The sequence below is a fragment of the Euleptes europaea genome, chromosome 2 (genome assembly GCF_029931775.1).
Source record: "Euleptes europaea isolate rEulEur1 chromosome 2, rEulEur1.hap1, whole genome shotgun sequence".
Lineage (NCBI taxonomy): Eukaryota > Metazoa > Chordata > Lepidosauria > Squamata > Sphaerodactylidae > Euleptes > Euleptes europaea.
In genome coordinates, this window is record NC_079313.1 from 63,832,119 (window position 1) to 63,859,656 (window position 27,538).

General features: G+C 41.1%; 1 protein-coding gene across 2 annotated transcripts in view; it reads right to left on the reverse strand.

The window, feature by feature from the left end:
* Positions 1-5,008: 5,008 nt before the first annotated feature.
* Positions 5,009-27,538, reverse strand: part of CACHD1 (cache domain containing 1) — a 156,291-nt gene continuing 133,761 nt past the window's right edge. For both annotated transcript variants that reach the window (XM_056844513.1, XM_056844514.1), the window contains exons 17-27: positions 26,412-26,534; positions 24,040-24,139; positions 23,840-23,956; positions 18,557-18,717; positions 17,297-17,383; positions 16,987-17,103; positions 15,900-16,051; positions 14,908-15,069; positions 13,712-13,789; positions 12,201-12,302; positions 5,009-5,273 (exon numbers count right to left, since the gene is read on the reverse strand). In XM_056844513.1, coding sequence (XP_056700491.1) covers positions 5,035-5,273; positions 12,201-12,302; positions 13,712-13,789; positions 14,908-15,069; positions 15,900-16,051; positions 16,987-17,103; positions 17,297-17,383; positions 18,557-18,717; positions 23,840-23,956; positions 24,040-24,139; positions 26,412-26,534 — 1,438 coding nt within the window. In that variant the 3' untranslated portion in view covers positions 5,009-5,034. The remainder of the gene's footprint in view (positions 5,274-12,200; positions 12,303-13,711; positions 13,790-14,907; positions 15,070-15,899; positions 16,052-16,986; positions 17,104-17,296; positions 17,384-18,556; positions 18,718-23,839; positions 23,957-24,039; positions 24,140-26,411; positions 26,535-27,538) is intronic.

The window sequence follows — 27,538 nt, forward strand, 5'->3', positions numbered from 1 at the left end:
GTTGAACACTACTAGAAGTGTTATTTGGTTTGATGGCACTAATATATAAATAAGTAAATGCTGCTAGTAGAAGTTGACGTGACTATATTATTTCATCTGTGTTGTATGAGGACCACTCAGAACAATGTATTTCTTGAATGAATTTATTTTACAATTTCAATCTTGCATATATATGGATTTTTTTCCTCACCACATCCTTACCTAGATTCCAGTGAAAATAAAGGATATGTTTCATGTATTTGCAGGGATCAATTGTTAAAGGTAGCTTAACTATGGCAAAATGCTAGCAGAAACAATAGAGCTGTACGTGCATTTTTGTGTTTTGCTTGTGTGTGTGTTGGGAAGCGCACAAGCATACCAAAGACTGCTTGATGATTACCTGTAAAAAAAACCAAAAAAAAAAAAAAAAAAACCACGGGATACAGAAATGAACACTAGATGGAGTTGGGGAAACCTAGGTCTCTAAGCCTAATTGCCCCCACCCAAACTTTTTCTCCACAAACAATAATACCCTGCATTTATATAATTCCTTAAGTTTTTAAGTGGTTCAAGCATAGTGGTGGTGGAAAGTGGCATCAGGTCATGGTGAACCTAGGGTGATCCCGTATGGTTTTCAAGGTAAGAGATGAACAGAGGTGGTCTGCCATTCCCTCCTCTGCGTAGCAATGCTGGACTTCCTTGGTGGTCTCCCATTCAAGTACTAACCAGAGCTGACCTTGCTTAGCTTCCAAGATCTGATATTGGGCTTACCTGGGCCATACAGGACAGGGCTTCACACGTTACCTGTGAGGTAGGTAAGGTAAAGGTCCCCCATGCAAGCACCAAGTCATTCCTGACCCATGGGGTGACGTCACATCCCAACATTTACTAGGCAGACTTTCTTTACGGGGTGGCTTGCCAGTGCCTTCCCCAGTCACCTTCCCTTTACCCGCAGCAAGCTGGGTACTAATTTTACCGACCTTGGAAGGATGGAAGGCTGAGTCAACCGTGAGTCGGCTACCTGAAATCGACTTCCGTAGGGATCGAACTCAGGTTGTGAGCAGAGCTTGGACTTCAGTACTGCAGCTTACCACTCTGCACCACGGGTCTTCTCCAACTGTGAGGTAAGCAAGCATTATTATCCTCATATACCCAATCCATAATCCTTGGTACTTCTGATTCTTCCTAATAATTTCCATTAATATTTTTCCTTTTTTCCCCTCCCTGCACACAGGATACTTCCCTCATTCATCCTTACTTCACTTCTATTCATTGGGTTCTGATGCTAAAAGACTCTCATCTTCCTCCAATTATGAGGTGCCACAGATTGCAATACTACTGCCTCTTGTTGCAAATACTTTCCTCTTTTCTGGCAGAGACTAGATACAGAGATGGAGAATGTTTTCCTCCATCTCCAACTCTCCCTTTCTTGAGAGCTGCCCCTGAAAAGACACAACCAGGCTTCTAGTTATTTAGAGAGCAGAATCACAATTTTGGACAGAATATGTGAGAACTCTGAATGTGATGCTATTTTTTCCAGGCATATTAACACCTATACCTTATCACTTTAGTTGATTGCCATGTGATATACCCTTGAAAGGAACAATTGGAAGTCTAGAGAATCTAAATTCCCACCACAGAGCATCATAGAATACAGTTAGCAGGCCAGCAGTAACAGCACCAGTACTAAGGAACAAGGGTGAGATCTTTACTTGCTGAAGGCTCAGGTGATCCTACCTTCCTTTTTCTGCAAAGGCTTTCAGAAATTTATTGATCAAATAAGGTTTCCAGAATGCTCTGATGGATGTTGAGAATCTGGTCAGTGATGCAACTGAAGCTTTAGTGGAGGTCTGAAATTCAAGGCTCATGGAGGCCTTAAATAGGGTTGCTGCTAAGCACCTTTTCCCTCTCTCAAAAAAAGATCCCAGCTCCATCGTTTACCAGTGAATATGCAGATGGATAGAGGCAATGCTATGCTGCTAATTTTGTTAGATCAACCAGCAGCACTTGATACTCTATGTAGCTTTTATGCATTGCCTGGAGCACCAGGTAGACATTAGAGGAGTAGCCCTGAAGTTGTTCCAATCTTTCAGTTGTCATGGAATGCAGAATAGTGAGGGGAGATGTGAAGTGCCCCCACAGCTGTCTTTTTTCCTATGCTGTGCAGCAACTTGGTAGAATTATGCAGAGTTTGAGGTTGGATATCATCAGCATACAGATGACACCCAGTTGTATATCTCTCTAAGGCCTCTGATGCAGCCATCTTGGTTCAGGAGTTTTGTCTATTGTCTGGAGGCTGTGGTCAAGTGGCTAAAGGAAAACTAACAAAAGCTGAATCTAGACAAGGAGGTGATGCTGGTTGGAAAGGCTAGGAATACTTTCTTTCAGATATATATATTGTGTCCCTTCTTGGAAATGGTCAATCAAGATATGCTGGTGCATGCTATTCGTAATCTCAAGGATAGATTACTGTCACACACTCTATATAGGGCTGTCTGCCTAAATATCTGAAACTTCGTTTCCCCTTTAGTACTGACTATAGTTGACCAGTTGCTGAGGGGATCCAATAAATTTGGTCAGGCTACTGAAATCTTTATATATCTACATAGGCTGCCAGTTAGTTTGGGTTCAACTTAACACTCCTAATGAACTGGGATTGACTTATTTGCACTGCCTCTCCCACTATGAGCCCTTGAGAGTGCTACACTGGAGCAAGGTCAGGATGGTCTCAGCTCGAACTCAGGCTTTTTCAGTGGCAAAGCCAGTCTGGCAGAATGGGCTGCCTAGAGAAATGAGGCAAGTGTCATGACTGGCAATTCTTAGAGGGGAAAAATGTAAGGTTGAATTATTTAAAAGGGCCTTTGGAAACTGACCTGCTGTTGTGCTGATTGTTTGATCTATTGTTGTTGGTTTTGTCTAGAGGGACTGGTAATTTTTGTATTGTTCTTTCCATCTACAAATATAACATAATTGCTTTCGGATGAATGACAGATAATGATTCTCACAGATACTATACCTTTTAGGAATATGACAAAATGACAAACACTGAGTCATCATGTACCTTTCTTGTTTCAAGAACACAGACTTCATTAACTATCCACTCAGCAACATAAAATGAAATAGGTGCTACACTCACGAGTTTTTAGTTACTCAAAACATAAAGCAACAACTTTAGACAGGAGTGTGTACTTGGTCTTTCTTTCCTCAAAGATCTGTGTTTTCCAAGTGACAGATGAATAACAAAAAAAAAGCCCCTTGTAAGCAGGAGTTTTCCATTCTCTTCCATGAAAGCCACATCCGATATATATAGAAATTCTTGTTATATGCACAGATTATGCCCTGTCCATATTAGAAAGAGGGGGAAATTCCCCACATAGACTGACCAACAGTGTTTCTCAAAGAATTCGGGTATATCAACAAGTAAGAAATGAAGGAGATACTGAGGGAGGAAAAGCCTGGCACTGAAGAGTTTATAAAGTTAACTTTTGACTTAAAATGACAATTTAATGAAACAAAGTTATGTTCACCTGTCAAGAGTAATCCATAAACCCATACTTTATATAGTTTATTCCACTAGAGATTGTAATTTTATACATAGTATAAAGAGGATTCTGATAGCACACACATACTTTACCATACTGCTTAAGAACCAATTCTTTTTTACATAAGTATTAAAGTACCCTATCATTAAAACAACATCCAGAGATCTTTTTTTTAAAAAAAAATCTACATATAAATGGATGTTTATTATATGCACAGTGCAATTTTTTCATATTTTAAACACAAATTGTGAATCTATAACACACAAACACTGTGATTTAAAATTAGTTTAAAATTATGATGTCTCGTGTGGTACTAGTCAGATTGGATTAAGCCTTGTATGAATCACTACAGCACTGTTAAAATTCCAGACAAAGATGACAGCAGCTCATCCTTGGTTGCAAAATAAACCCCTCACAATTATCAAAACTTTACAAGGCATTCTATTTACCTCCCATTAATTTATCATTATGTGAAAAGGGAATGAAACAACAGGATTATTTCTATGAGTTTAGTGATCATTAATGTTATTTGAACATGACATTACTACATTGACTGGAATTTTATCCCAGCCTGGGAAGGAGTGGGGGTGGGGTGGGGAGAGAAATAATTCCTCAGTGCTTCAGCCAAGAGGTTTGGTATCCCTCTTCCTCACATTAAAATAGATTTTAAAAATACTATGTTATAAACCATCTTCAAAGTGTACAAAAATGGCCGTGGAAACAAAACAATAATGTAAACAAATCAGCACACAATTTCTTCATTTTCCCTTTATAGCAATGTGTGTGTGTGGGGGTGGGGTGGGGTGGGGTAGCTGATATCCATTCATAGGGATGTCTTCTTGGGAAGATCCATAACATCACCAACACAATTAAACAAAGACTGCATCTGTGGAGAGTTTCTATGCTTGCTTTTCAGTTCCTCTCCATCTCCTTCAGAGTTCATGAATGTTTTGAGTTCAATAAATAGTACAAAAATAATCCTTTTATTTAAAAATCTTGAGATGCACTGTCCTAAGTCCCATACAGCGATTTGTAAGAGCGCTGAACATTAAAAAAAAAAAAAAAACCTTTCAACAAATGGAAACCACATGGTAACGACTATTTTTGGATCCAGCTCCTTCTTTGTCTCCGGCTCCAAAGATTTCTGTTCTTCCAGTTAAGGAAAGCAAACCTCTCTCTCTCTCTCTTTCTACCTCTCCTTTGTCTGAGCACACTTTTCTTAGCTCAGATTAACAGGGTTCAAAAGGTTCACTTTACTGTGTAAACCTTCCTTCCTGTGTTTGGAGGCTGAACATTCCTACTGTTCCATTTTATTGGATGTTATGGCAGGTTCATTCATCATGCTAATTTGTACTCCACTTCAGAGCCAACATTACATTTTAGAAATGTAAAGTTTTCATGTGGGATGAGCCTCACAAAGCTAGTCAAAACCATGCCCGGTTAAAGGTACAAAACGGTCCGCCTGTTGTTCCTGGGTCAGTGTTTTCATCAGCTGCATTTTCCCTCAGGGCCATTAGCATTCCGCATCTACAGTATGTACTGTGACTGCCGCCTGTAAGTGATGACTGTGGTGAAGTGCAGGATGGTGCAGCCTGTAGTGGTGGAACTTGTGACTCAAGAGTGCGGCAGTCTGTGGAGGGGTATCCAGGTCTAAATCTTCATCATGGTTTCCCACATCTACGCCAGCTGATAATGGGTCGTTATTACAGGGAGGGTTTTCACTGTCTTCCTGAGGACTCATAGTGCTGTACCCTGAAAGGCAAAGCCACAATGGTAAGAAGCAACAGTTTTGTAACAAAAACAAACAAAACCCTCAGAAGTTTCAATGCTAAAAGATTCATATTATTTTGTTTTAAAATGGTTCCCCTTCTTCCATACCTCCGTTCAAAGGATCATTATCTCTTTAAAGGTGTGCAGTGAAATAACTGGTCCCAACAAAACATTTTCTGCACACATTATGGTCAGATTTAAAATTCAGAAGAGCAAATCTGTAATACTCTTACACTAATTTAACTCAACTGAGGTCAACAGACCACATGAATGAAAGATGTCTGACACAAAAGGAGCAATCCTAAGCAGGTCTATCCAGAAGAGTGTCTTGTTTTATTTAATGTGGCTTACTTCAAGTAAAGTATTCTTAAGATTGCAGCCAGAGTCTCCCAACAAGTCAAATCTCCGGAAAAATAGTTCAGAGCTTGATAAAAATGTCCCAAAATCCACAGAGGTTGAAAATGGTCAAAATAAAAGCACATCAAATGCCATTCTGCTATCTTTAATATGTAGTGCTCCAATTCCTACTAAACTACTGAATGATCAAGGTTTATGGCAAAAATACTAATTTGGTCTTATATATTAAAATATTCCTTTTTAATGTTGGTTTTATTAGTTTTAGTACAGATAAATATATTGAGCGATAGACATTTTTTATTGTGGTTAGGAATAGCAAGCACAGAGATGGAAACTGATTATTTTAAACTATTGTAAGTGTTCTGAGTATTGATTATGTATGTATAATACCTGGATATTCTCTTTTAAATAGTAACAATTATAATTTTTTAAAGCATAGGGAAGAATCAAAGGGGTAGTAAATGGTATCTTTCGGTCCAGGTGCCTGACGTTTGCCATTATCGTATAATGTTTCAGTGGATCCACTTCTGGATCAAAGCAAAAATATTGCCATAGAATTGCAGCCTAGTAAGTGTGCCATAGGGCATGAGAGACTAGGGGTGCAAGCATACTTATTTGGGAGTAACTCCTACTGGAGATAAGTCCCATAGAACATGCATAAAAGTAGGCTGTCAATGATTCCTGCAGCTTGAATAGCCTATTTCAGATTTCTGACAAAATTGTGACTTAATGATGTAGACCATTGCCTTCAAAACTTTATGCCTAGCCATGGGAGAGTTCTCTCAGGCTCACTTCAGACTGGGATCAACAATTACCAGTAAAATAGAAGAATGCTAGGTGAAAAGTTCTGTTTCTCCCCAAGCATTCTAAATTATCTCATAACTGCCAGACCCAGAGCCTGTCTCTTTACAAATGCCTTTGCCAGGCAAGTGTCCCTGGCCTTCTGGAGAGGCAAAATGCCCAGCACAGCTCTTTTCCCTATTTGTGAATTGTAGGGATCTTGGGAAAGGTTTCTTACATAACACTGTGCTTTGGAGAAGACAGAAGCACAAACTTCTGCACAGAAGAAACAAAGAAGTGGGGAGTTTGCCTTTTCCATCTTACAAAGCATCTGACATGTGCAGAGGGCTTTTGCGGGGTAGAATCATAGTGAACAAAAATAATGGTAGGCTACTGATCCAAGACAGAACTAATGGACCACTAATGAGGAGAAAGGTGGAAGGATGGGATGAAGGAGAGAGGTCAACCAGGCATATAGCCCATTCCTCACCTTTCAGCATCCAGGGATGGCGTGGCTGTAGCAGTGCCTCCAAACCTGTTTCCTGACCACCGAAAGGCTTTAAAAAGACTTTTGCTGGCTTTTAAAATTTTAAATGGGGCATTTTGCTCTATAGAGAACAGTGAGGCTGCGCCTACAAAAAAGCAGGTGCAGCAACACCGTTTTTCCCGCCAGCGTGCCGGGCCGAAAAGGGACAGGAAGCTGCCTGCAGCTCCGCTCCCCAGCACGCCCTGGGAATGCCCCGGCAGTGCCAGGAGGACAGAGTCCGGGCCTCCCTGCCGGCATTGGGCCCATCCTGGTTGAAGTATGTTGACCAGGATGATGAGAGGCAGATGATGAGAGGGAGGGCATCTTGGCCATCTTCTGGTCACTAGGGGTGTGGAGGGGGGAGGTAGTGGTGAATTTCCTGCATTGTGCAGGGGGTTGGACTTGATGGCCCTGGTGGTCCCTTCCAACTCTATGATTCTATGATTCTATGTAATGTTGATGCCGGCACAGGGGGCCCGAATGCCGACACAGCCCCTTCCTGGCCTCCAAAGGACTTTTGCCCTTGGAGGTCAGGAATGGCCTGTTAGTTTCCCTCCTTGTTTCTTTTGCTGCTCAGTGATGGTGCAGTTCCTTTGACAGGAGAACTGACTGACAGGCAAGAGAACACAGAGGAAGGGGATAAGGCACTGCAGCAATCCCCTTCCTCCCCTTTGACTGTCACTGGTCCTCCCTCTTCCATGTGCAGACCTTTGGTGATCTGCCCTCCTCAAAGTGCTGCAGGATCACAAATTTAGCTTCTGGCACATCAGAAAACCTGTTGCCATTTTGATCCTATATGCAGGGATCACATGACTGCTTGGGGGGGCAACATTTACTTACAGTGCTTCCCTAGGTGTTTTCACACTTAACATCACCACATGCATAAAAGCAGGTCATGATAATCTAAGAGAGTCAAATGATAAGCAGAAAGCTGCAATGGATGGAAGGATAAACAGTCTCCGAGACCACCACCAGGGATATCAGTCTTCACCAGCATGATTACAGTTAAAATATTCGGATGTATATGTACAGTAAAAGCAGATAAAACAGCAAGATTTGTTCAAAGTTAATTTTACAAGATTTTTCACAAATCTACAAAAATAATCTCGTACACTCAACATTCTCCATTCCTCAAAGAGAGCTTTATATGTAGCAAAATGTGTAAAGAACTGTATCACATGGTCCACTTATGACAGTCCATGGGATGCCAATTCATTACATGTTTTATCATGAGCCTTATTCATCCTTATCAGGCTATTTCTCAAGGCAGTTTTTTCGCCCCTTTCCTTTTGATTAATTAAAAAAGTCATGTTTTTCAGCATATCTGGGAAAGGCTCCCAATAAGGAGTGACCTTTACTTTGTCTGGGAGAGGTCTGTTTTTGCTACTTTCATTATCATTGGGGGGGGATCAATCCAGTTATAGTATACACTGTTAGCGAGTGAGGGATCACTAGGGGTGGCTGGGATGGGATGGGACAAAAGCCCCCCCCCCCCAATTTCAAGAGGTCCCTCAGAAGCAGAGAGTTCCTATTTGGTCCAGTCGGAAAGTAGGGCATTTATTCAAACCTCCCACCAAAGGTGGATATGACCAATAAACTATTTCCTTTGGATCAAAGAGTTCTTTGCACACAGTAATGGAAGGTGCAGAGTGGAATTCATGGGTCTCAAACTAGAGGAAATTCTTTACTGATCTCCTTGGGTTAAAAGTTGTCAGGTCATTGGGACAGAAGGGCAGGTGTGATATTTGCATGCTGCTTCTCCCCCTCCCATTCCAATCTGGGATGCTAATGTGCTTTGCTTATCTCTATAATGGAGTTTGTTGTTCAACTGAAAATGTACACAGGACTTTGGCCTGTTTTCTACCTAAAACACTTTAATCTTCCACAACATGTTTAAGACATTTTAAATGTACAACTAAAAATGTAAGTGGTGAATGTGACAAACATATGTTTGCAAATATGTGTATCATACATTTATGCTCATGATAGGCAGGGCTACCTGCAGCTCCTGCTGAAGCCAATCTAGACTTGCCATAGTGTAATATGTGAAATGACCCTTAATGGGTAATTGTGGTGTTCTGCTTTGTAAATATTTGGTATGTGTTTTATTTCTGTGATTTAATGTGTGGTTTTATATGTATGTTGCTATGATTTAAAATGTAGGACTTTAGACTAAGAAAGAGAGGGACAGAATAGGTGATTGACGTGTATTATGACTGGATGGTAGCTGTACCCTAGGGGACAGAGTTGCCTGGTTGGTTTAGAGAGGGTTGTTCAGACCACTGTGCGTGAGAGAGGAAAGAAGAGAGTTGAATGGGTGAAGATTGTGGAGTGTGAGAGAAATCTGTGTTGTGTGTGGAAGTTATGAGCCTAAATGGCAAGTGAGGAAATAAGCCTTTGTGGCTAGGTCAATTTAAGGAACTTTAGAGAAAAGAGGAGAACTATATTTATCTGAAACCATTACGCTTGTGACATTTATTGAAACCATTATTCTGTTTTACTTCTAAATAAACTCTATGTTTAAAAGAAAACAACTGTTTTGTCAGAGTAATATATCTCCTTTTACCTCAGAGTCCATTCTATCAAATATAACTAAGTCATTGTGTTCTTTGGGTCCAACTAAGAAATCTGAGTTAAGAGCCTTTGTTGGCAGTGAAAATAAGTAGAAAATGCTAAGGAAAACAAGAAGGCAGCATAGCACTTGTCACCTCAGAACACTACAGAGAGGTGCCTTTACAGGTGTTACATATAAGGGGTCTCAGAAAAGAGCAAAACATTACAGATGCAACAGGGCAGGACATTTAGGAACACCTGAGACAACTGAATAAGTTCTGGGCTGAACATCTGACCCCCTTCCCTGTAGGATTCCTTGATGCCTAGATTGGGCTACAGCCTGAAGCCACTGACACTTAGCCCATAGCTTGCAGCCTGTGGCCCTGTGTCATCCATGATAGAGGAGCCAACACCAGTCTAGGATGTCCTTGAGGCTCACCACCTGTTTAAGTCTGACTGGGAGATAGAGAGAGATGGATAACCCCGTTGTTAGAGAAGGATAAGTTTATGAGCAATGATAAAAAGTTTTTCCTTTCTTCAGCGGAATAAGGATCTGAATATTACTAAGTCCTTGGTGTTTTATCTTTTAGTAATTCAGTATAAATACAAATTAAACTTTAGGGTGGGCTTAGAAGGGAAAAGGGAGATTTAAAAAAATCGTGTGGTTAGGCTTACGGCTATGGCCAATAAAGCCATACCACTGAAGGAAGGAAGTTTGACTGGGAGCTGTCATATATTTATGTTTAAATCTGTATTGTTTATATGTATTCTACTTGCTAAGCTGGTTTGAGTCCTCAGTGTGAGAGAAAAGCGGGATAAAAATATCTGCATAAATAAATCCTAAAGGTGTCACAAAAACAGAGCACAGAGTTACTTTTCAATTGTTCCTGTGACCCAATTAAATGTCACTTTAAAAATTGGAAGAATGCATACAAAACGTAACTAGCTAGAGAGTGTTGCTATATGTTTCTCTTTCAAATTCTAAAACTAGCAATGTTCTATATTCTTTTATTAGATTACTTGGCAACTTGTCCACTGGCATGATTTTTCACATTTTGTCCCTTAGCTGCTAATGGTGGAAAGGTCTTATTAACTATCTCTATCAATAGCATATTGCTGCCAACAGGCAGTGTGGTACCAGTGATTCTTTTAACCTGGGTTTTCTTTTAGGTAGAAGGTACATTTCCTTTTGCTTCATGCCTGGCACCTCAGTGACAAGTGAAAAATGTCACATAGTACAGTCTTCTCCCATGAGTCCCATCACAGAATTTACACAGAAAATTAATTCTCTCTTCTAATCCAGTATTCTTTCTGAGGAATATGCTCTCTAGATGGACAGAGACTGATGCGGAGTGTATTCAAATAAGTATGTCCTCTCATATGACAAAATACAGCCGTACAAGAAGACTGTAACACGTGAGTGCCTGCCTGTTTCCATCCACTCTCAATGTGCTGACAGCTTTCTGGGTGAGGATGTTCCCATCTAGAAACTTTCAAGAGCTCCAAGGAATAAAAAACAAATACAATCCTCTCCCTATCCCTGTATTTAGCAACATAACAGATCCATATTTAGTAGCAGAACTGACATGAAGATACAGCTGGCATCCCTGGCAGAAATCCTGGCTAAGCTTACAATAAGCTTCCTTAGTGGACTCATCAGCTTGGTACAGGTTTGAAGACCCAGAACATACACTTATACTGTGAATTTGTCATAAACCAATTATATGGTAAAAAAAAATCAAAAACAATTGACAGCGGAAATGTCAAAAATGATAGGAATGATACACAGAATCAAATTGAACTATAATGCATAACAATAAGTTAAGAAGGCATTCAGCATTTTGAAGCCCGAAAGAGCCTGTTTAACTGGAAAGTAAAAGTAGGTCCTTAGTACATGTTGCTGGTAATTGAATTCTGTCTTACAAGAGCACAAGTATAACACTGAAGAACACAGCCATTGCCTTTCCTTTTCCTTTTATCCCTTAGAAGCTCCTTGATCCATTGATCTTGAGCAGAATATATCTAGTGTTTGAGGGATATAAGGACTTAAACAAATCTTGCCACTGACAATGTAGCCTTGGGGTCCCTATCGATTAGTAGAAAAGGCAATATGTCAGACACAGAGGCATTAGATTTGTATGTTAAAAGGGGGGAGATGTAATGTGATCGAAGTTCCTCATAAAAGCGGCATTCCAAAAGAGCATGAGCTAGTGAATCGACAGAGCCAGAAGAGCAAGGACAGGTCCTGTCTGGATATGGTATATTCAAAATTCTGCCCTGCATAAATACAGCCATTGCAAACAATGCCAGAATAAAGAGAACAATTCCTAGAGCTTCCTTTCTCTTCTGAAGAATTTGAAAGACAAAAAGAACAAAAGAGAATGTAAGCTCGGTGGTGCTCTTTCTCTAGGAATGCTGAGAAGTTGTGTAACTATGCTGGTACCGTTTATATTTAAGATACTGAGTAGAAAAAAAGTTAAATTAGAGGATTCATGTTATAAGATCACTAAGAATAGCTTCAGTGCTGGATAATGTCTTGCACTGGGATGGAAAGTGCCAGCATTGTTTTAAGTATGAATCAACAAGGAATGGAGTTGGGGAATGCTGTCTTTGATGATGTATCTGTCAAGTTGCCAGGCAGCACAAACAAGATGACCGTACAATGCAGATGTCAGCAGCTTCCAAGGTCTTACCATGATCACTTTCTGTTCCCGACCGCCCCCAGTAACGCCGTCTGCGTTCGGGACTGTGTGCATGCCGCTCAATCACTGCTGCTATAAACCGCGTATTGCTGACTATAAAAAAAATAAGTACAATACTTATCTTGATCACATGTTCAGTAAAACAATCATGTCAACAGAAGATCTTACCGAATATCTCGTTATAGGATTCTTACTACATTCCAATACTGGTCAAACTTCCAAACTGCAGAATACAATCTTGTTGCTAAGTAAGAGACCATGGCTAGTGCTGCAACTAACTTATGATTAATCTGTCAGCAAACTACACCCACATCTATTTTAAAGATGCCTTAAACTATGAGAACTGGCTGCAAAGAAGTGCCAGGTTTAAGACTGGCAAGTAATTGCAGCAAGTGTAGAGAAGCCGCCTGGATTCAAACTGTCCCAAAATGAGATATAAATTCTACCTGTCAAACTGATCTCCTGCTCTTCCTTTTTCTTAACATTACCCTTCCTTTCCATGTTTTGTCTTCGTAGAATATAAGCCTTAGGGGTGGGCCCCTGTATCTCTTTACTGGTGTGACGTATATGAGCTTTGACCTCTTTGAAAGCTGATGAGTCATTGGTTTTGACTTATAATACTTAAATTTTGACCTGCACTTTCAAGGTTTACACAGTCCCTGGTACCATTTTTGTATATTTGCATCCAGCTGCCAGAGGGACATGCTGGCTGATAAGAGATTTTCACTATGTTCCCTTTCCCTAGCAATCCTTTTTGATCCCCCAAAAAGATGATAGCTGGGATTGTATGACCCACATAGACAGAAATCCATCCAGGTTAGGAGTCTGCAGTGATGATGGGAAATTGGGGAAAAAATGCACTTTTCCCTCTTCCACAAACAGAACTCCATGAGTGGAAGGGAGAGGAGGAATAGGGTGATTTTGCTTGTCTTCTCTCTGCACTACACCCCCCCTCAGCCCTTATGCCTTTTTTGCCCATATGGGATCACTGTTTCCAGCCCCATTTCTCTAGGAGTCAAAATGCACTACTCAGGGATAGACCATGGGGAAAATCTGTGAGGCTTTCACACTTACAGTTGGCTGGACACCACTCACTGTTATTGAGGGCACAGAAAGTTAAAATCAATGGCAATTCATAAATATTCAGATAATAACTGCTTGAACTCTGGCTAAAACTTTATCTGTCATATTGTCTTTCCTAGGAAGCAGGAAGTGGGGTGATATAATGTACTGCATGTCAAACCTAGCTTCAAATGATCATGAACTTGATGTAGTCCTGGGCATGTCAATACTTTTCTCTTGTGGGTTCAGGCTGTCATACTCCAAGACTGCAACATGACTCACAGGGACAAAGTAAGGGCAAATGGGAGCAACACCATAATGTACTTTGCCCACCTGAAAATGCTATAGAGGTCCTGCCAGTATTGGCTGTTGGAAAGGCAAGGAAAAAGAACACTGAGCCCTCCCCATTCCCAATTACAACTTGGCTGCTAAATACGTACTGATTCCTCTGTCTTCATGACTGTCATCATCCCTCTCATCTCTATCGTTCTCCAGATTGGACATGCGGACCGACATTTCTGTACACCACAAAGCAAATGGGGGGGGGGGGGGAGGGAAGCATGCAACTGTTAAAGAGAAAAAGCTTGTAAGAGTGCAATATTTACTAATGCCTATGGGATGTTCCTCTTGTGGGAACACGGTGTAAGATGTTCAGAAACCTTATACTGAGCAATTTAATGTTATGACTTGAAGTTGTGAACATTTAACAGAGATACTTAGGAGGGGTGTAAACTTACTAGTAGTCTCTCTTGCTCCCTTCTTGAGCTAGCAGTGTGATTATCTGCTATCCCAACAACATTAAGTCATAAGACAGAATGAGTCATCCATGTTTTAACACCTGGTAATTCCTTCTGACTTTCACACTGCAACTGCTTGCTTTTTAAAATGTCTATCAAACTAGAATTACGACGCTCCAGTTTTTTAGCTCACTTGGAAAACAGTCGCTTTTAAAACATTCTGCTTACTAATTCCACAGAATCAGATATTGTTCTGACAACTGCTTGTCTATAAAATAGCAAATTTTGGAGAAACCTTGGAAAATTCAGACCAAGGTTTTCTTGGATGATAACTATTTCATAAAACTTGTATGGGTGCTTCATAGTAGTGCTCTACATACATGCTGCAATATCTTGACCTGTCCAAAAAACCAGTATAATAAAACCAACAACAATACACTCTCTTTTCTGTCATACTGCAAAAAAACAAAAATTGTAATGGAGAACAGCAAACAGAACAGAAGAACATGTCAAAAACAAAGAGACTCAAAAGCAGCAGTTGGAAAAAAATCCACACAACCACAAAATAATGTACGTGTATTTTGCAAAGCAATCACCTATTTAGAGTAACCACAGGGGAAACAGCCATATTTGCAAAATCCTAGAAGCAAATGTGCTGTAGGTTAAGGTCTAGTGAGAACAGTACAGGCTGAATCCAGCAGAGGGCAATGGTGCACATTCTATGCTGCACTACTGCAAGATGTATGGACAGCGAGGAAACACTGTTGAGGAGGATACTGATGACCAGAAAGAGGAAAAAACCCAGTCACAAGACTTTAAAGAGATTTGCTTCATTCTTAGAGACTTTGTCTGTTCTTCGCTACCCAGAATCGGCCATTTTATTTATTTTTTAGACTCACCTTGTGCAGCAAGTGGGGACATGTGTTGGTGACTTCGGCGGTGGATCTGGTGACGGTAGGCATAGACTGCCAGAACAAGCACCATTATACATCCCATAATACCTCCTGCTACAGGACCAACTGGAGCACTTTTTATCATATTCAAAGCTATCACCTCATCTCCTTAATATCAGAGGGAGAAAATGTTCATGTAAATATTTTGAAAGAAATTCTATTAAAGACACTTAATAAACACTGGAGATGGGCATCATAATACCTAAGAGTAAAGTGGTTTACTCCCATTATGCTAATAAAAAAGGAAAACTGTTTACCACAGACAAAGTGGGACTCAGGGCTTTCCATGTACTCAGAGAAATACTTTATAAATTAATCAAAAGATAAAAACCTCCCACACCCAAAGACCTGGACTAATAAAAACTAAATTTGCTCCAGTATGTAAAGAACTTTGACATTAGTTGAGAACCAGTTAATTACAAAGGAAAGGGGGCAGAAGAAAACCCAGCCTGTTTGAGCCCTTGACAGCTAACAGAATCCTGGAGGGGAGATTTTGGGAGATTCATGAGGAATTGCTCTGCCCCCACCAATTCCTCATGAATCTCCAGCTGGATACCATCATAAAGCTTATAGAGATACTGCTGCCAATGGAAAATGAGAACACATGTCTAAAAAGGCACATTGCAACAGAACAGATCTGTCCAGTTCACTTCGCCATGAAAGGCAGACACATGTAATGTAGTAGAATTCTGAATTTTATACAAGGCCAGCTGAGAGATCCAAGAGGCACATTGTACAATTTCTTGTTACAGATGGTGGTACATAATGCTACAAATCTATCACCAATCTTAACTGCATGCTGCTTTGTTTTTGTTTCTAAAACTCTTTCCCCACTAAGTGACAGGTTGGGTTGCATAGCCAGGCCAGTTGATTTTATTCCAGATTTGAATATATTCCATACATTAAGGTGTACCTATAACAACAAACACCTCGCTTACCAATTGCTCCCATGTCATCTACATAAGGACTTTTGGCACCCACTATACCACCAAAGCATTCTTTTTGTGGGGCACAGTAGGATTTATCCAGATGAGTCTTTCCATCACTGTCCACCATGCACCACTCACAGTCTAAGACACCAAAACAATCCCTGCAAAGTAAGGAGATCATATTGATAAAAACATTATCTGAACCCCTGCCTCAAGCCCCACTAGTGAAATCTGGCCTAAGTTCTCCAGAGTTAGTGCTTCTTTTACTTAACACTGCAACTAACATTATTTGTTGTATCTGAGCTAATGTCTGGGAGGAGCCCTGGGGGCTATCTTAGGGCCCATGGCCCTGCCCACCAGGCACTTAATGGTGCTCTTGTTGATCCCCCAAGATGATGCACAGAATATTGTAAAGTTTCTCTACCTTTTGTGAAAATCTGCCCCATTCTGAAGAGCTGCCCATGTAACTTCAGTAAACTAAATTTATACAAGAGTCTCTCATCTCATTCCCATATTACATTTGTTTTTCAAGAACTGTGATTGTTTTATGTGCCAAAACCCATCACAACATATAAGGAAGGCCTATTATTTCTATCCTGCAAATATTCTAATTCTAGGTCAATATTATCAATGGTCAATGGTGGTATTCAGACACCACGAACAAAATACTTTTTGGGGGGAGGGGTGAAGAGAATGAGCCTGAAATCCTTGGGCTTTTGAGCTCATTCCCCTTGCCTTTTGTGTGGCACACCAAGATGTACTTACAATTCCTAAAATGGGCACTTTAATAAATTATGCTCTTTTTCTCAGTCAAATCCTGGTTTAGATCCCATTTTGGAGGCAAAAAACAAACCACAAACCCTAAATTAGACAACACACCACCTGCAGTTTGATTGAAGACTCTTTCAAACCTGGGAAGTCCATATCTCAGAACAGTGCACTGGGGACAAAGGAAGGACCCTAAAAGACAAGGTTGTGACCCAAAAGATCTGAAGCCTATTCTCCTCACAAACTATGGTTTGTTCACAACATCTGAATGCAATCTATGACTGCTTCCTTGCTGAAATATGTTAAAACAATAAATAACAGAATTTACCCGCTTTCCATTCTCTGATTACACCGAGTATTAATGCACTGAGGAAGAGCATCTTGTAGACTGAGATCAACTGCACTGAATGTCATTGGTTCCTGGTGGACTTCACAGCTAGGATTCCTATGTTTTGGATAGGCACAGAAGTTAACAAATAAGTGCTTTGACATTTTTTTAAAAAAATCAAAAAAAATCTGACTGATTATTTTAAAACATAATGTATGCTGCAAATCTTTCAACACAGGGGGAAATAATCCATGCACAAATATTGTGAATGTCAGTGCAAAATTATTATTATTGTGCAAGTTCAATTTACCTGCTTTCTGCATTGGTAAGATTGCCAGTGCATTCATTGACCTCCAGAGGGCACTCACAAGGGCATTCACATTCGTTCTGTTCCATTCTTCAGGAAGGAAAGAAAAAGAAAAGTGGTATTCCTTATTAGAAATCCTAGAATTGATCCAAATTACCCCATTACATAGTTAATAATCCTTGCATATCTTATGATAGACCATGAAAACATTCTAGTCATGAAACTTTTAACCCCCCTAAATTAATCTGGATCAGTGCTGTTAATGTTGAGTTTACTGCCAATTATATTCTCTTGTAGCTTCAAGTACACATGAAGCAAAAACTGACCCGTTCAGTAAAGACACAAGATGACAGATTAAAAATGAAAACCCTATTTCCACCAAAACTAAGCAATATGAGATACTTCATCCTTGAAGACATAATTCTACTGATTTAAACTGGACTGAATTGCCAGCTAGATCATTTCATGCAAAAAGTATACATTCTGAAGAATACTCCTGAAAGTGTGTGAGTACTCAAAGTTCCAGGGCTAGGGAAGAACATCTCCTATACTGATGCAAGGACCAAAGGGCAAATCTCTGTCCTTTATTGCAAATGGATCATGGCTCTGCTGCCGGCTCAGAGACAGGTCTCCAGTTCCTGCACATTTTTGTGAATGCAGAGATAAAGGCATTTCTTCCTCCAATAGCTGAGCCAACCCAGAACAAAGCAGAACTCGGACATAGGGATTCAGTGACTATTTGCTGGGAAGGGTTGCCTATCTAGAGATCCTCTCCTTTAAAGCTGTAGTTAAGAATATAGTCAGTGTGACTGTAATATGGCTCCTCTGCACTCAGTTGTAGCAGTGAAAGAGTAATACCATGCACAGAGAGAAAAACAGAGCATATGAGATCTCACTGGAATCTGAATGCACACAGAGCCTGAGGGAACCGTTGTTGCTGTTCTGGAAAGAAAGGAAAGGATATGCCAGGAGCCAGCGGTCCAGCTTTTAGCAGCCACCATAACCAAGCAGCTGGGAATTTTTCCGCTTCTGTTTTGACATATCTCAAAAAAAAAAAAAAAAGTAGGACATTTGGAAAAAAAGTATAAGGCAACTAAGATGCCTGCAAGAGTTTCATATAAACAGGAACTAAAATATGCCGGTATGTCAGTTACTGTAAGAAGAATGAATGAACATTATCAGCTGCCAAGGCCATGCTGAGCCTCTGTTCTACATAAGAACAACCCCACCCCTTCCATCACGCTGCACTTCAATGTCTCTTACCGATGACAGTTCAGACAGAGCCGATCTACCATACTACAAGCGCAGAAGGCAAGTGAGTCACAGGTTTCATTTACTATTCCAACAAAGGCATTGGTCCCAGGTATTCTTGTCAGCTTGTATTTAGAACAGTGGCTGCCGTGCACGAGATTTGTCAGATCACCCTAGGGGAAAGCAAGACATGTCAGACGTGTGGCAGGGAACATGTTTCCTGGTGAGCTGATGTCCTCCACTGCAGCACCAATATATCTGCTAAAGCATAATTTGAAATAAAAATAAGCCATACAGCCATAATGGGTTACGTATACTATGTAGCTCTCGTTAAGAGGGTTATGATTAATCTGATCGAAACTAATCTGGTAGAGAAGCAAATATATGGATAGGGGCATTCCTAAGATTTGGGGCCCTAGAGAAAGCACATTCCCCAGTACTCCCTACCTTTTATATTAATTATATGCAAATACATTGAAAAAGGGCCCCTATTTAACTGCGTAGCCAATTTTTCCTTCCCTCCCTCATCAGATTTTAATAAAGCACATTATTTAAAACCCAGTAGCTACATCTTGTAATAAAGTTTAATACATAATTTTGAAACTCCTTATGTGACATAGGAAAGAAAAGGAGAAAGTACATGAGGTGAGACAAATTATGTGCTGTTCGGATGGCCCCTGATTCTAAAAGCTGCCTGAATTAGTCCCACCACGCTTAGCTTCTGCTCTGAGGAATTTTCTCATGGCTCTGAGGCAGCCAGGGCTGGACCCACAGAACCAACCCCCTGTAGTGGGGGAAATCACTACAGAGTGGGGATGGAAATACACTATTAGGCTGATGCTGCTTTAGTAAGTGTGTGTGTCAGGGAGGGGGGGCTCACACCAATAAACGTAGTATCTCAGCAGTGGTCAGCAAAAGCCTGCGGCAGCCACCGTTCTAACATGGGTCTCCAGGCCATGAACAGCCACTCCACTTTGCCCCATGAGTGCTACATCATTGCACATGGACTGAATTGCTCTGAGTGAGACTCTGTAAAGTAACAGGATATGAGATACTGTACTATAAGGATGCCCTGACCTGGATGGCCCAGGCTAGCCTGATCTCATCAGATCTCAGAAGCTAAGCAGGGTCAGCCCTGGTTAGTATTTGGATGGGAGAACACCAAGGAATACCAGGCTTGCTGTGTAGAGGAAGGCACTGGCAAAACACCTCTGTTGGTCTCTTGCCTTGAAAACCCCATAAGGGGTCGCCATAAGTCGGCTGCGACTTGAGGGCACTTCACACACACACACACTATAAGGATAAATGGTGGCATAGGAATAAAATATACATATCAGTTGGCTGTCTATTACTAATTGTGCTATAACGATTTTTGCCAATAGTACAACAAAGAAGAAGAAGAAGAGTTGGTTTTTATTTGCCGACTTTTTCTACCACTTAAGGGAGACTCAAACCGGCTTACAATCACCTTCCCTTCCCCTCCTCACAATAGATACCCTGTGAGGTAGGTGGGGCTGAGAGAGCTCTAACAGAGCTGTGACTTGCCCAAGGTCACCCAGCTGGCTTCGTGTACGAGTGGGGAAACAAATCCAGTTTCTCCAGATTAGCCTCCGCCGCTCATGTGGAGGAGTGGGGAATCAAAGCCAGTTCTCCAGATCAGAGTCCGTTTCAAACCACTGCTCTTAACCACTACACCACAAAAACTTTAGGGTGTCTGGATAAGAAACCTGTGATGTAATGAATATGCTGCATTAATAATGCAGACTGTGTAAGTTCATCTTCCTCAAAAAGTGGAATAGGAAAACAACAGGGCAAGCAGAAATATAACTTATTTGGGGTGTTAGCACAACTTATTTCAATTTTGGTTGTTAATACAATGAAGAAATAAACAGGAAGCTGAAGTGAGTAGAAAGTACAGGGGGAAGCTCTCAGATAATTATAGGGTCTGAGACTTTCTAATGACACATTGCAGGTAAATAGATACTCAATAGCACCAAGTCACAGAGCTGGAATATGCTTCTTATGGAGCAGCTACCAGAATGTCATCTTTCTAAAGTTTGTTGTCCATTTCTCATCAGTAACATCTGGAATGCCTTACTACATAGACAGCCACCATCAATAAGAGAGTCTCTATGGCCGCTGAATGTAGAATGGAGGCCACAGAGATTCACAACAATATGGGCAGTGGGGAAATCATCACAGGAATTCTATTTTTGTTACCATCCCCATGGTGAGAACAATAGGTGCTCCGGATTAGAATCTCAGGAATGCAGAGAACATGGAGATGCACATTCACTGGAAGCCCACCATGAAATACATTGGAAATCAAGGCTACTTATCATTTATTATGCATTTTCAATAAATATCCTGGTTTCAAATGCCAGATTAGGAACTTCATAGGATTAAGGTTAGCAATGGTTAATGTTGATGCTGGGAGGCAAGCCCAATTCATGGCTCATTAACTTATTTATTTAGAATACTTCTGTCCCGAATCTTCAGAGTCACGCTCAAGGCAGCTTATAATTAAAAAAAAACCACAATGTTAAAACACAAATCATTCAAACACGTGTATGAGAGGGGTCAGATGTGCAATGTTGTAGCCCATTCCCCAATTACTAAATCCTAGCTAAAGGACAACTGGTCAGTCAGTCAGTCAGTCGTGTTTATTGTGCATGGCCACAGGCCTTTACAATCAAGACAGTATTACAACAACTTAATATATATATAAAACCATTAAAAGTGGTAAGATTAAAACACATCAATTTGGCTCCTTTCCTCATTTGAGGGCTTTCTTTGCCCTGATTTTCCTGGCCGCAAGGCCATAAAGGGCCGTTTTCCGGGAAACAAAAGGGTCAATATTGGAAAGCAAGAAAATTAGTTTATCAGCATCAGATAATAAGTGGAAAGAGGAAAGAATATTTGCCAGGAACTTATTCCAAGGCTTGATGTAAAGAGGGCAGGCCAGGATGTAATGGAGTAGATCTTCCACTGAGCTACCGCATATACAGATACGTTGAGCCCAGGGTTTTTTCGAAAAAGGACCATCAAGAAGCTCTGTGGGCATAGTTTGAAATCGCAGTGATGTGAGAGCAGCTCTAAGACTATAAGTTGTTATATCTACCAGATAAGAAGATCTGAGATGATCTTTTTAAAAATAATTTTATGCAATTAGATGGCTATCAATAATTTTTATGCAATTAGATGGCTACCAATTAGAGCATCTTCCTTGTAAATCCATTCCCGTAGGTTTAAATTATTCTCTTTGGGCGAGAGCATGTCATCTGGGATGTAATGCAGAAAGTAATAATTTCAAGGAAATCAACAGCTTGTCACTGAAATAATACTGTTTAGGAAGGCACGTCAGCCATGACTCTCATGGTTCTAGCAGAGGTCAGACAATACTGCCTCTTGACCCTTTGTGCCCTATGTATATATGCCAGATGCTGTGATTTCCTTGACCCCCTGCACAAAGAGAAATAGGAAATGGAAACACAATCCACAGTTCTAAAGCTGAGTTTTCAAAGCCTGTTTATATCACCATAACATTAAGGTACTTTTAGCAGTAGAAAAAAGCAAGAGTCCAGTCACACCTTAAAGACTAACAAAATTTCTGGCAGGGTATGAGCTTTCGTGAGCCACAGCTCACTTCTTCATTTTCTGATTTCCTTTCCTTAAGGTACTTTTTAACTTACTGATTTTTGCGGCCACCTTTCCCCAAATATCATGAATGATTCAATGCATGTTCATACTGTGTTCAACTCCTAAGTAGTTATCAAAATCCATTAAACATATCCCATGTGATGTTTAATGGTTTTATGTATTTTAGAGGTTGTTACACACCCTGAGCCAGGCTTGCTGGGAATGAAAGCAGGCTATAAATATGGGGAAATAATAAATAAATAAATAAACAAATAAACAAATAAACAAATAAATAAATAAATAAATGTGGTTCCGTTGCATTTTAAAAGTAACCGCTACAGAAGTAAAACCAAACAATGCAATTTCTTTTTAGGTTTGTTGCATTTGAGTGGGGAGGCTTTCATTACAAAACGTTTTATCCCAAATTATTGTAAAATATAAATAAAATACTAACGTAATCTATTTTTCCAGCTTACATCTTATCATTTAAAATCCTTTCTTGTTTGTTCAAGAAGGTCCCAGGTTCAATCCCCGGCATCTCCAGTTCAAGGGACTAGGCAGGTAGGTGATGTGAAAGATCCCTGCCTGGGTCCCTGGAGAGCCGCTGCCTGTCTGAGTAGTACTGACTTTGATGGACCAAGGGTCTGATTCAGTATAAGGCAGCTTCATGTGTTCATGTGTTCACCTTCATTTTCTGATTTCCTTTCCTTAATATTAACAGAGTTTACAGTGTGCACAATGTTTCATCTTTATTTATCCACTACATGAACAGCTATGGAAAATAAATCATTATACAGTGTCCCTTATCCAAAAATGCTTAAGACCAAAAGTGTTTCGGATTTTGGATTTTTTCGTATAAGGTATACACAACCTGTACAAGGGGTTTGTGCTTAGGGTCTGTGTTTCTGCATTGCACACATCCTTCCCTTGTTTATCCGCCCCGCAGCTCTGTGGCTGCCATCGCTCCCTCAGCCTGCGAGCAGGGAGATAAGCCGGCACTCACTGATCCTCCCGCCAGCCTTCCTCCATGCTTACCAGTGCCCCTGGTCACCTCTCCCCTTTTGCGGCAGGTAGAGCGCTGCAGCTGGGTTGGGCGGGAGCTGGCTGGGCTGGCTGTCTCCTCCCCCCCTGGTTTGAATGTAGCTGCGGCAGTAAGACACACAGGCAAGAAGGTGTTAGCTGCCGCCGGCCGGCAAAAAAAAAAGCAAAGCCGAGGCGAGTGAGGGGAGAAGCCTCACCGGAGGCCTGCAGACCACATACATCAGAGGTGGGGCATGCTGAGGAGCTTGGCCAGGAGTCTTGGCGTGCTGCTGAGGGCCAGGTGCAAAAAACCCACAGTGAGTAATGCATGTGGGCGTGCTTGCGTGTGGAAATCTGTTGGCACTCAAAAAAGTTTTTAGATTTTTGGATCATTTCGGATATCAGATTTTTGTATAAAGGATACTCAACCAGTAATCCCATTTTTATAGATGATGAACTGTGATTGAGACATAAGGTCATCTTGGGCAGCAGGGGGAATTTCATTCGGTCTAGTGGATCACCAATTGTTAATGAACTCTCTTGTACTACATGCAAAACACCAAACAACCAGTTCATGCTATTTTCTCATGTTTATGCATCCAACTATAAGAAAATAAATGTTCTAAAAAAACATACCGTGAGGCTGGTATTGAACTTATAAAACCTCTGGACTGTTCTGTCACTGAAACTGTTACAAAGGTTTTTCTTCACAAAGTTTGGGTGGTTCAGGATATCATTTGCGACCAAGGGTTCCTGCAAATGAAAGGTAGGCAATTTAACTTTCTTCCAATTCTCACAAAGAATTCGCACCAAGCTACATCATGATTCAAACATACCTTGTGTGTAATATGCTGCTGTTCTACTGGAGCGTGGCCTTTGGGATCAATAAGGGTCGGGTGTGCCACAAGATAGCCTCTGTCCTCCATAATAAAGCACCTGCAAAAGACACACTACTAGGTCAGAGTATCTCTATAAACGTACAAGTTAAGCCCGGGCATTGAGTGCCAAATTCAGTATCTGGCAAATCTCAAGAAAGTTTCTAAACCTACGTGGCAGAACATAAAAGCCTGAGTGCCTACAGCGACTGTTTAGTTACTCTCCAGCAAAGTTTTAACCCACAGTCAGTCATGAAAGCATAATGGAAGACCCTGTGACAGTGATTCTCTTTCAACCTAACTTACCTCACAAGCTTGTTGTGATAATAAAATGGAGGAGGAAAGACCCACTTATGCCGATTTGAGCTGCCTGAAGGAAGGACAAACAGATGTATGCTAATGTATGAAGCAGCTATGGACTCTATTCCTCAGCACTTCCGTTAGGTAGATTTTGTATGATGATATTTCTTTAAAGAAAACTTTGTCAAATAATCTAAGCTATTCTGACACAGAAGCTAAAAAAAAATTCTCCCTCAGTGCAACTTCTGTGCCCGGCACTTTAATTTCCTGTTTCTGCACTTATTCTGACCACTTCAATATCATCTAATCACCCCTTACCATCAGGGCCCATTTTTGAACCTTACAACTGGCAAGCTCTTCTGCTTCCTCTGCCTCTGCCACAGCCTCTTCCATAGTTACACTCAGCTGTTCTACTGGGAGAAGACACATTAAACTGGTCCTGTATGGAAAGGGTCTATGTTAGTACAATCGTTACGACAATCTGTGGCCGCAGAGGGAAGAAATGGGATTTATAGAAACCACTTAGCACTCCTGATGCTTTTTTCCAGAATGGCGCTAGCAACTATTTATTTTTTATTTTTTAATTTACTTCTTTTATACCCCACTTTTCTTCCCGATGGGAACCCAAAGCAACTTACATCGTCCTCCTTTCCTACGTTTTATCTTCACAGCAACCTTGTGAGGTAGGCTAGGCTGGGGATGTGTGACTGGCCCAAGGTCACCCAGCAAGCTTCCAAGGCAGAATGGGGATTTCGACCTGGCTCTTTCAGATCCTAGTCTGATACTCTGACAATTATACCATGCTGTTCCTCTTCTGTGGGAACCAAGAAAAAACTGCAAAACTAGCTTCAAGTGTATGATTGCTGGAGCTGATTCTAGAGTTCATTATCCACTAGTTAGCTACTGACTGTAATTTGTTAGTACAGTGGTCTTTGACTGTAACAATACAGAATATTATCCACTAGTTAAATATAAAATTGCTGCACAGCAAAATATGTGCATGAAAAAGACATAAGATGCCACAGTCTCTCAAGCAGTGCATTCCTGACTTCTGAGGACAAAAGTCCTCAGGAGGCCAGGAAGGCACTGCGCTGGCATTGGAGCCTCCCACACCGGCGCCCGGGCTACTTATGCCATTGTGAGTGGCCCCAGCGCAGTTGTGGAGGCCCAGATGCTGGTCTCTGGACGCTGCCGTGGCAGTACCGTCCCAGAACGATGGTGGGACATTCCGCCGGCGTCCCACCGGCATAAAGGCCTGCGCTGGCATTCCGGGGGGTGTCCCGGCGTCCCTGGGGGCATTCCTGGGATGTTCCAGGGAGGCAGGGCTGCCTGTAGGTAGCCTCCTGTCTCCTTTTTCCCCGTTATGCCGGCGGCAAGAACGGCGTTGCTGCGCCTGCTTTTTAGGAGGCACAGCACCGCTGTTTTGAATGGGTCAAAAAGCCCCATTTAAACAGAAAAAAGTCACAAAAAGGCTTTTTTCGCGCTTTCAGCATGCGGGGGACTGCTTAGGAGGCGCCACAGTGGTGCCTCCGCCATGCCGTCCCCACACACCAAAAGCTCAGGAATGGGCTGTCACTCTACCACTACCATCATTCTTTCCTCCAACTCTGCAGCACTGCATATTGACGGATTTACTGTGATTCCAAACCATTAACCATAAAAGGTTAATGTCAACACAATTCAAGGTGTGTGTGTGTGTGTGTTTTACTTCTTGCACTGGTAAGCTTGGTTTTCAAACTCTGTGATCCTACCTAACCACTCTTCAGTGTATTTTGTACATCTGACAACAATTCTGTTGTCACAAAAAATTCCACTGCACCGTGTCTTCCTGTCACTATATACTCAAAGGGATATTCTTCTGTATTCTGAAAGTCAATTTTCACAAATATACCATTTTGCTTCAGGTGTCCAATTCCCCAGCAGAACTAACCAGGCAACTGAATATAAATTGCAATTCAACTAAGAGCCTTTAAGGAACAGAATTCTAAATCAGCACATCAGAGCAAAACACAACAACACATGCCAAAGCTTACCTTAGTTTATTGCCTCCATCCTGGTTACAAACTGGTAACAGGTCCATTAGTACCTTGTAGAAATACCTCAGAGTAAAATCAATGCCCATCACAGCAACAGAATGGCCTGAAGACATTTGTAAACTACAAGAACAAATAACAGATAGATCATGAAGGACACGTTATAAAGAAAATATCACAAGCCATTCATATTTCATGGTGCCCACAGAAGGTTCATGTGCAGTGGCAGACTATACATTTAGCCTTGGAAAGTAACCAGCCTTTTCCCTGAGCTCATCAACAATAACTAATTAGCTTTAGACTTTCACCAGAAGCAACTGCTCAGATATTTTCTCGTCTCAGCTGAATTCCCATCACAGAGCCTGAAAATGTCAATTGGCTAGAAAAGACTAGATGTACATGGAAAAGCAACTAATGCAAGCTACTCAATCGAGAACTCTTGAGCTGGTAGCTTTGGCTGCTAAATTGCATGTATTCGACCATTATCTCGGTATGCTAATGAGATTCAATGGGCAAAACAAACAATTGCTGCGTCAGGGTGGGGAAGAGCTGCATGTGTTAAATGGGTGTGAGACCAAGGGGAGTGTCTTCATTTTTGCTCATTTTGTTCCAATCACTTCAGGTAGCATCACCAAAGATGGGAGTCAGGAACTGTTTATGGAAAACTGGACTAGGACCTGAACTAAACACTATCCCAGATTTTGAGGCACCATTTCTAATATAAACTGAAATTCATTTCTTCTATAAGCAAACACTAAAAAAGTGGATAAATCGCAAAGTGCAGGGACAAGATATTTGGATAACTGAGGTAGGTATATCTGGAATGTTGCCACTCCAAGCAGATGCCTAATTTGTCTCTATGGCTAGGCTAAACCTGACCTGGTCTTAAATGAAATTACTACCTGTCCATTCCATTGTACATCTGGGGACCTGATCGACAAATGACAAAAACCTGACTTCAAAAACCAACTAAATCAGCATGCATTTAATGGGACTTTCCATACGATTCTGGTTGCAAAAACCATCTTCATTTGTATTTTCCAAAATGTCTGTTAGTGCTAGAGAGTTAGGAAATTGAGCCAAGGGAAACTAACTTAAGGGAGCCCCTCACATGACAGCAAGCTGTG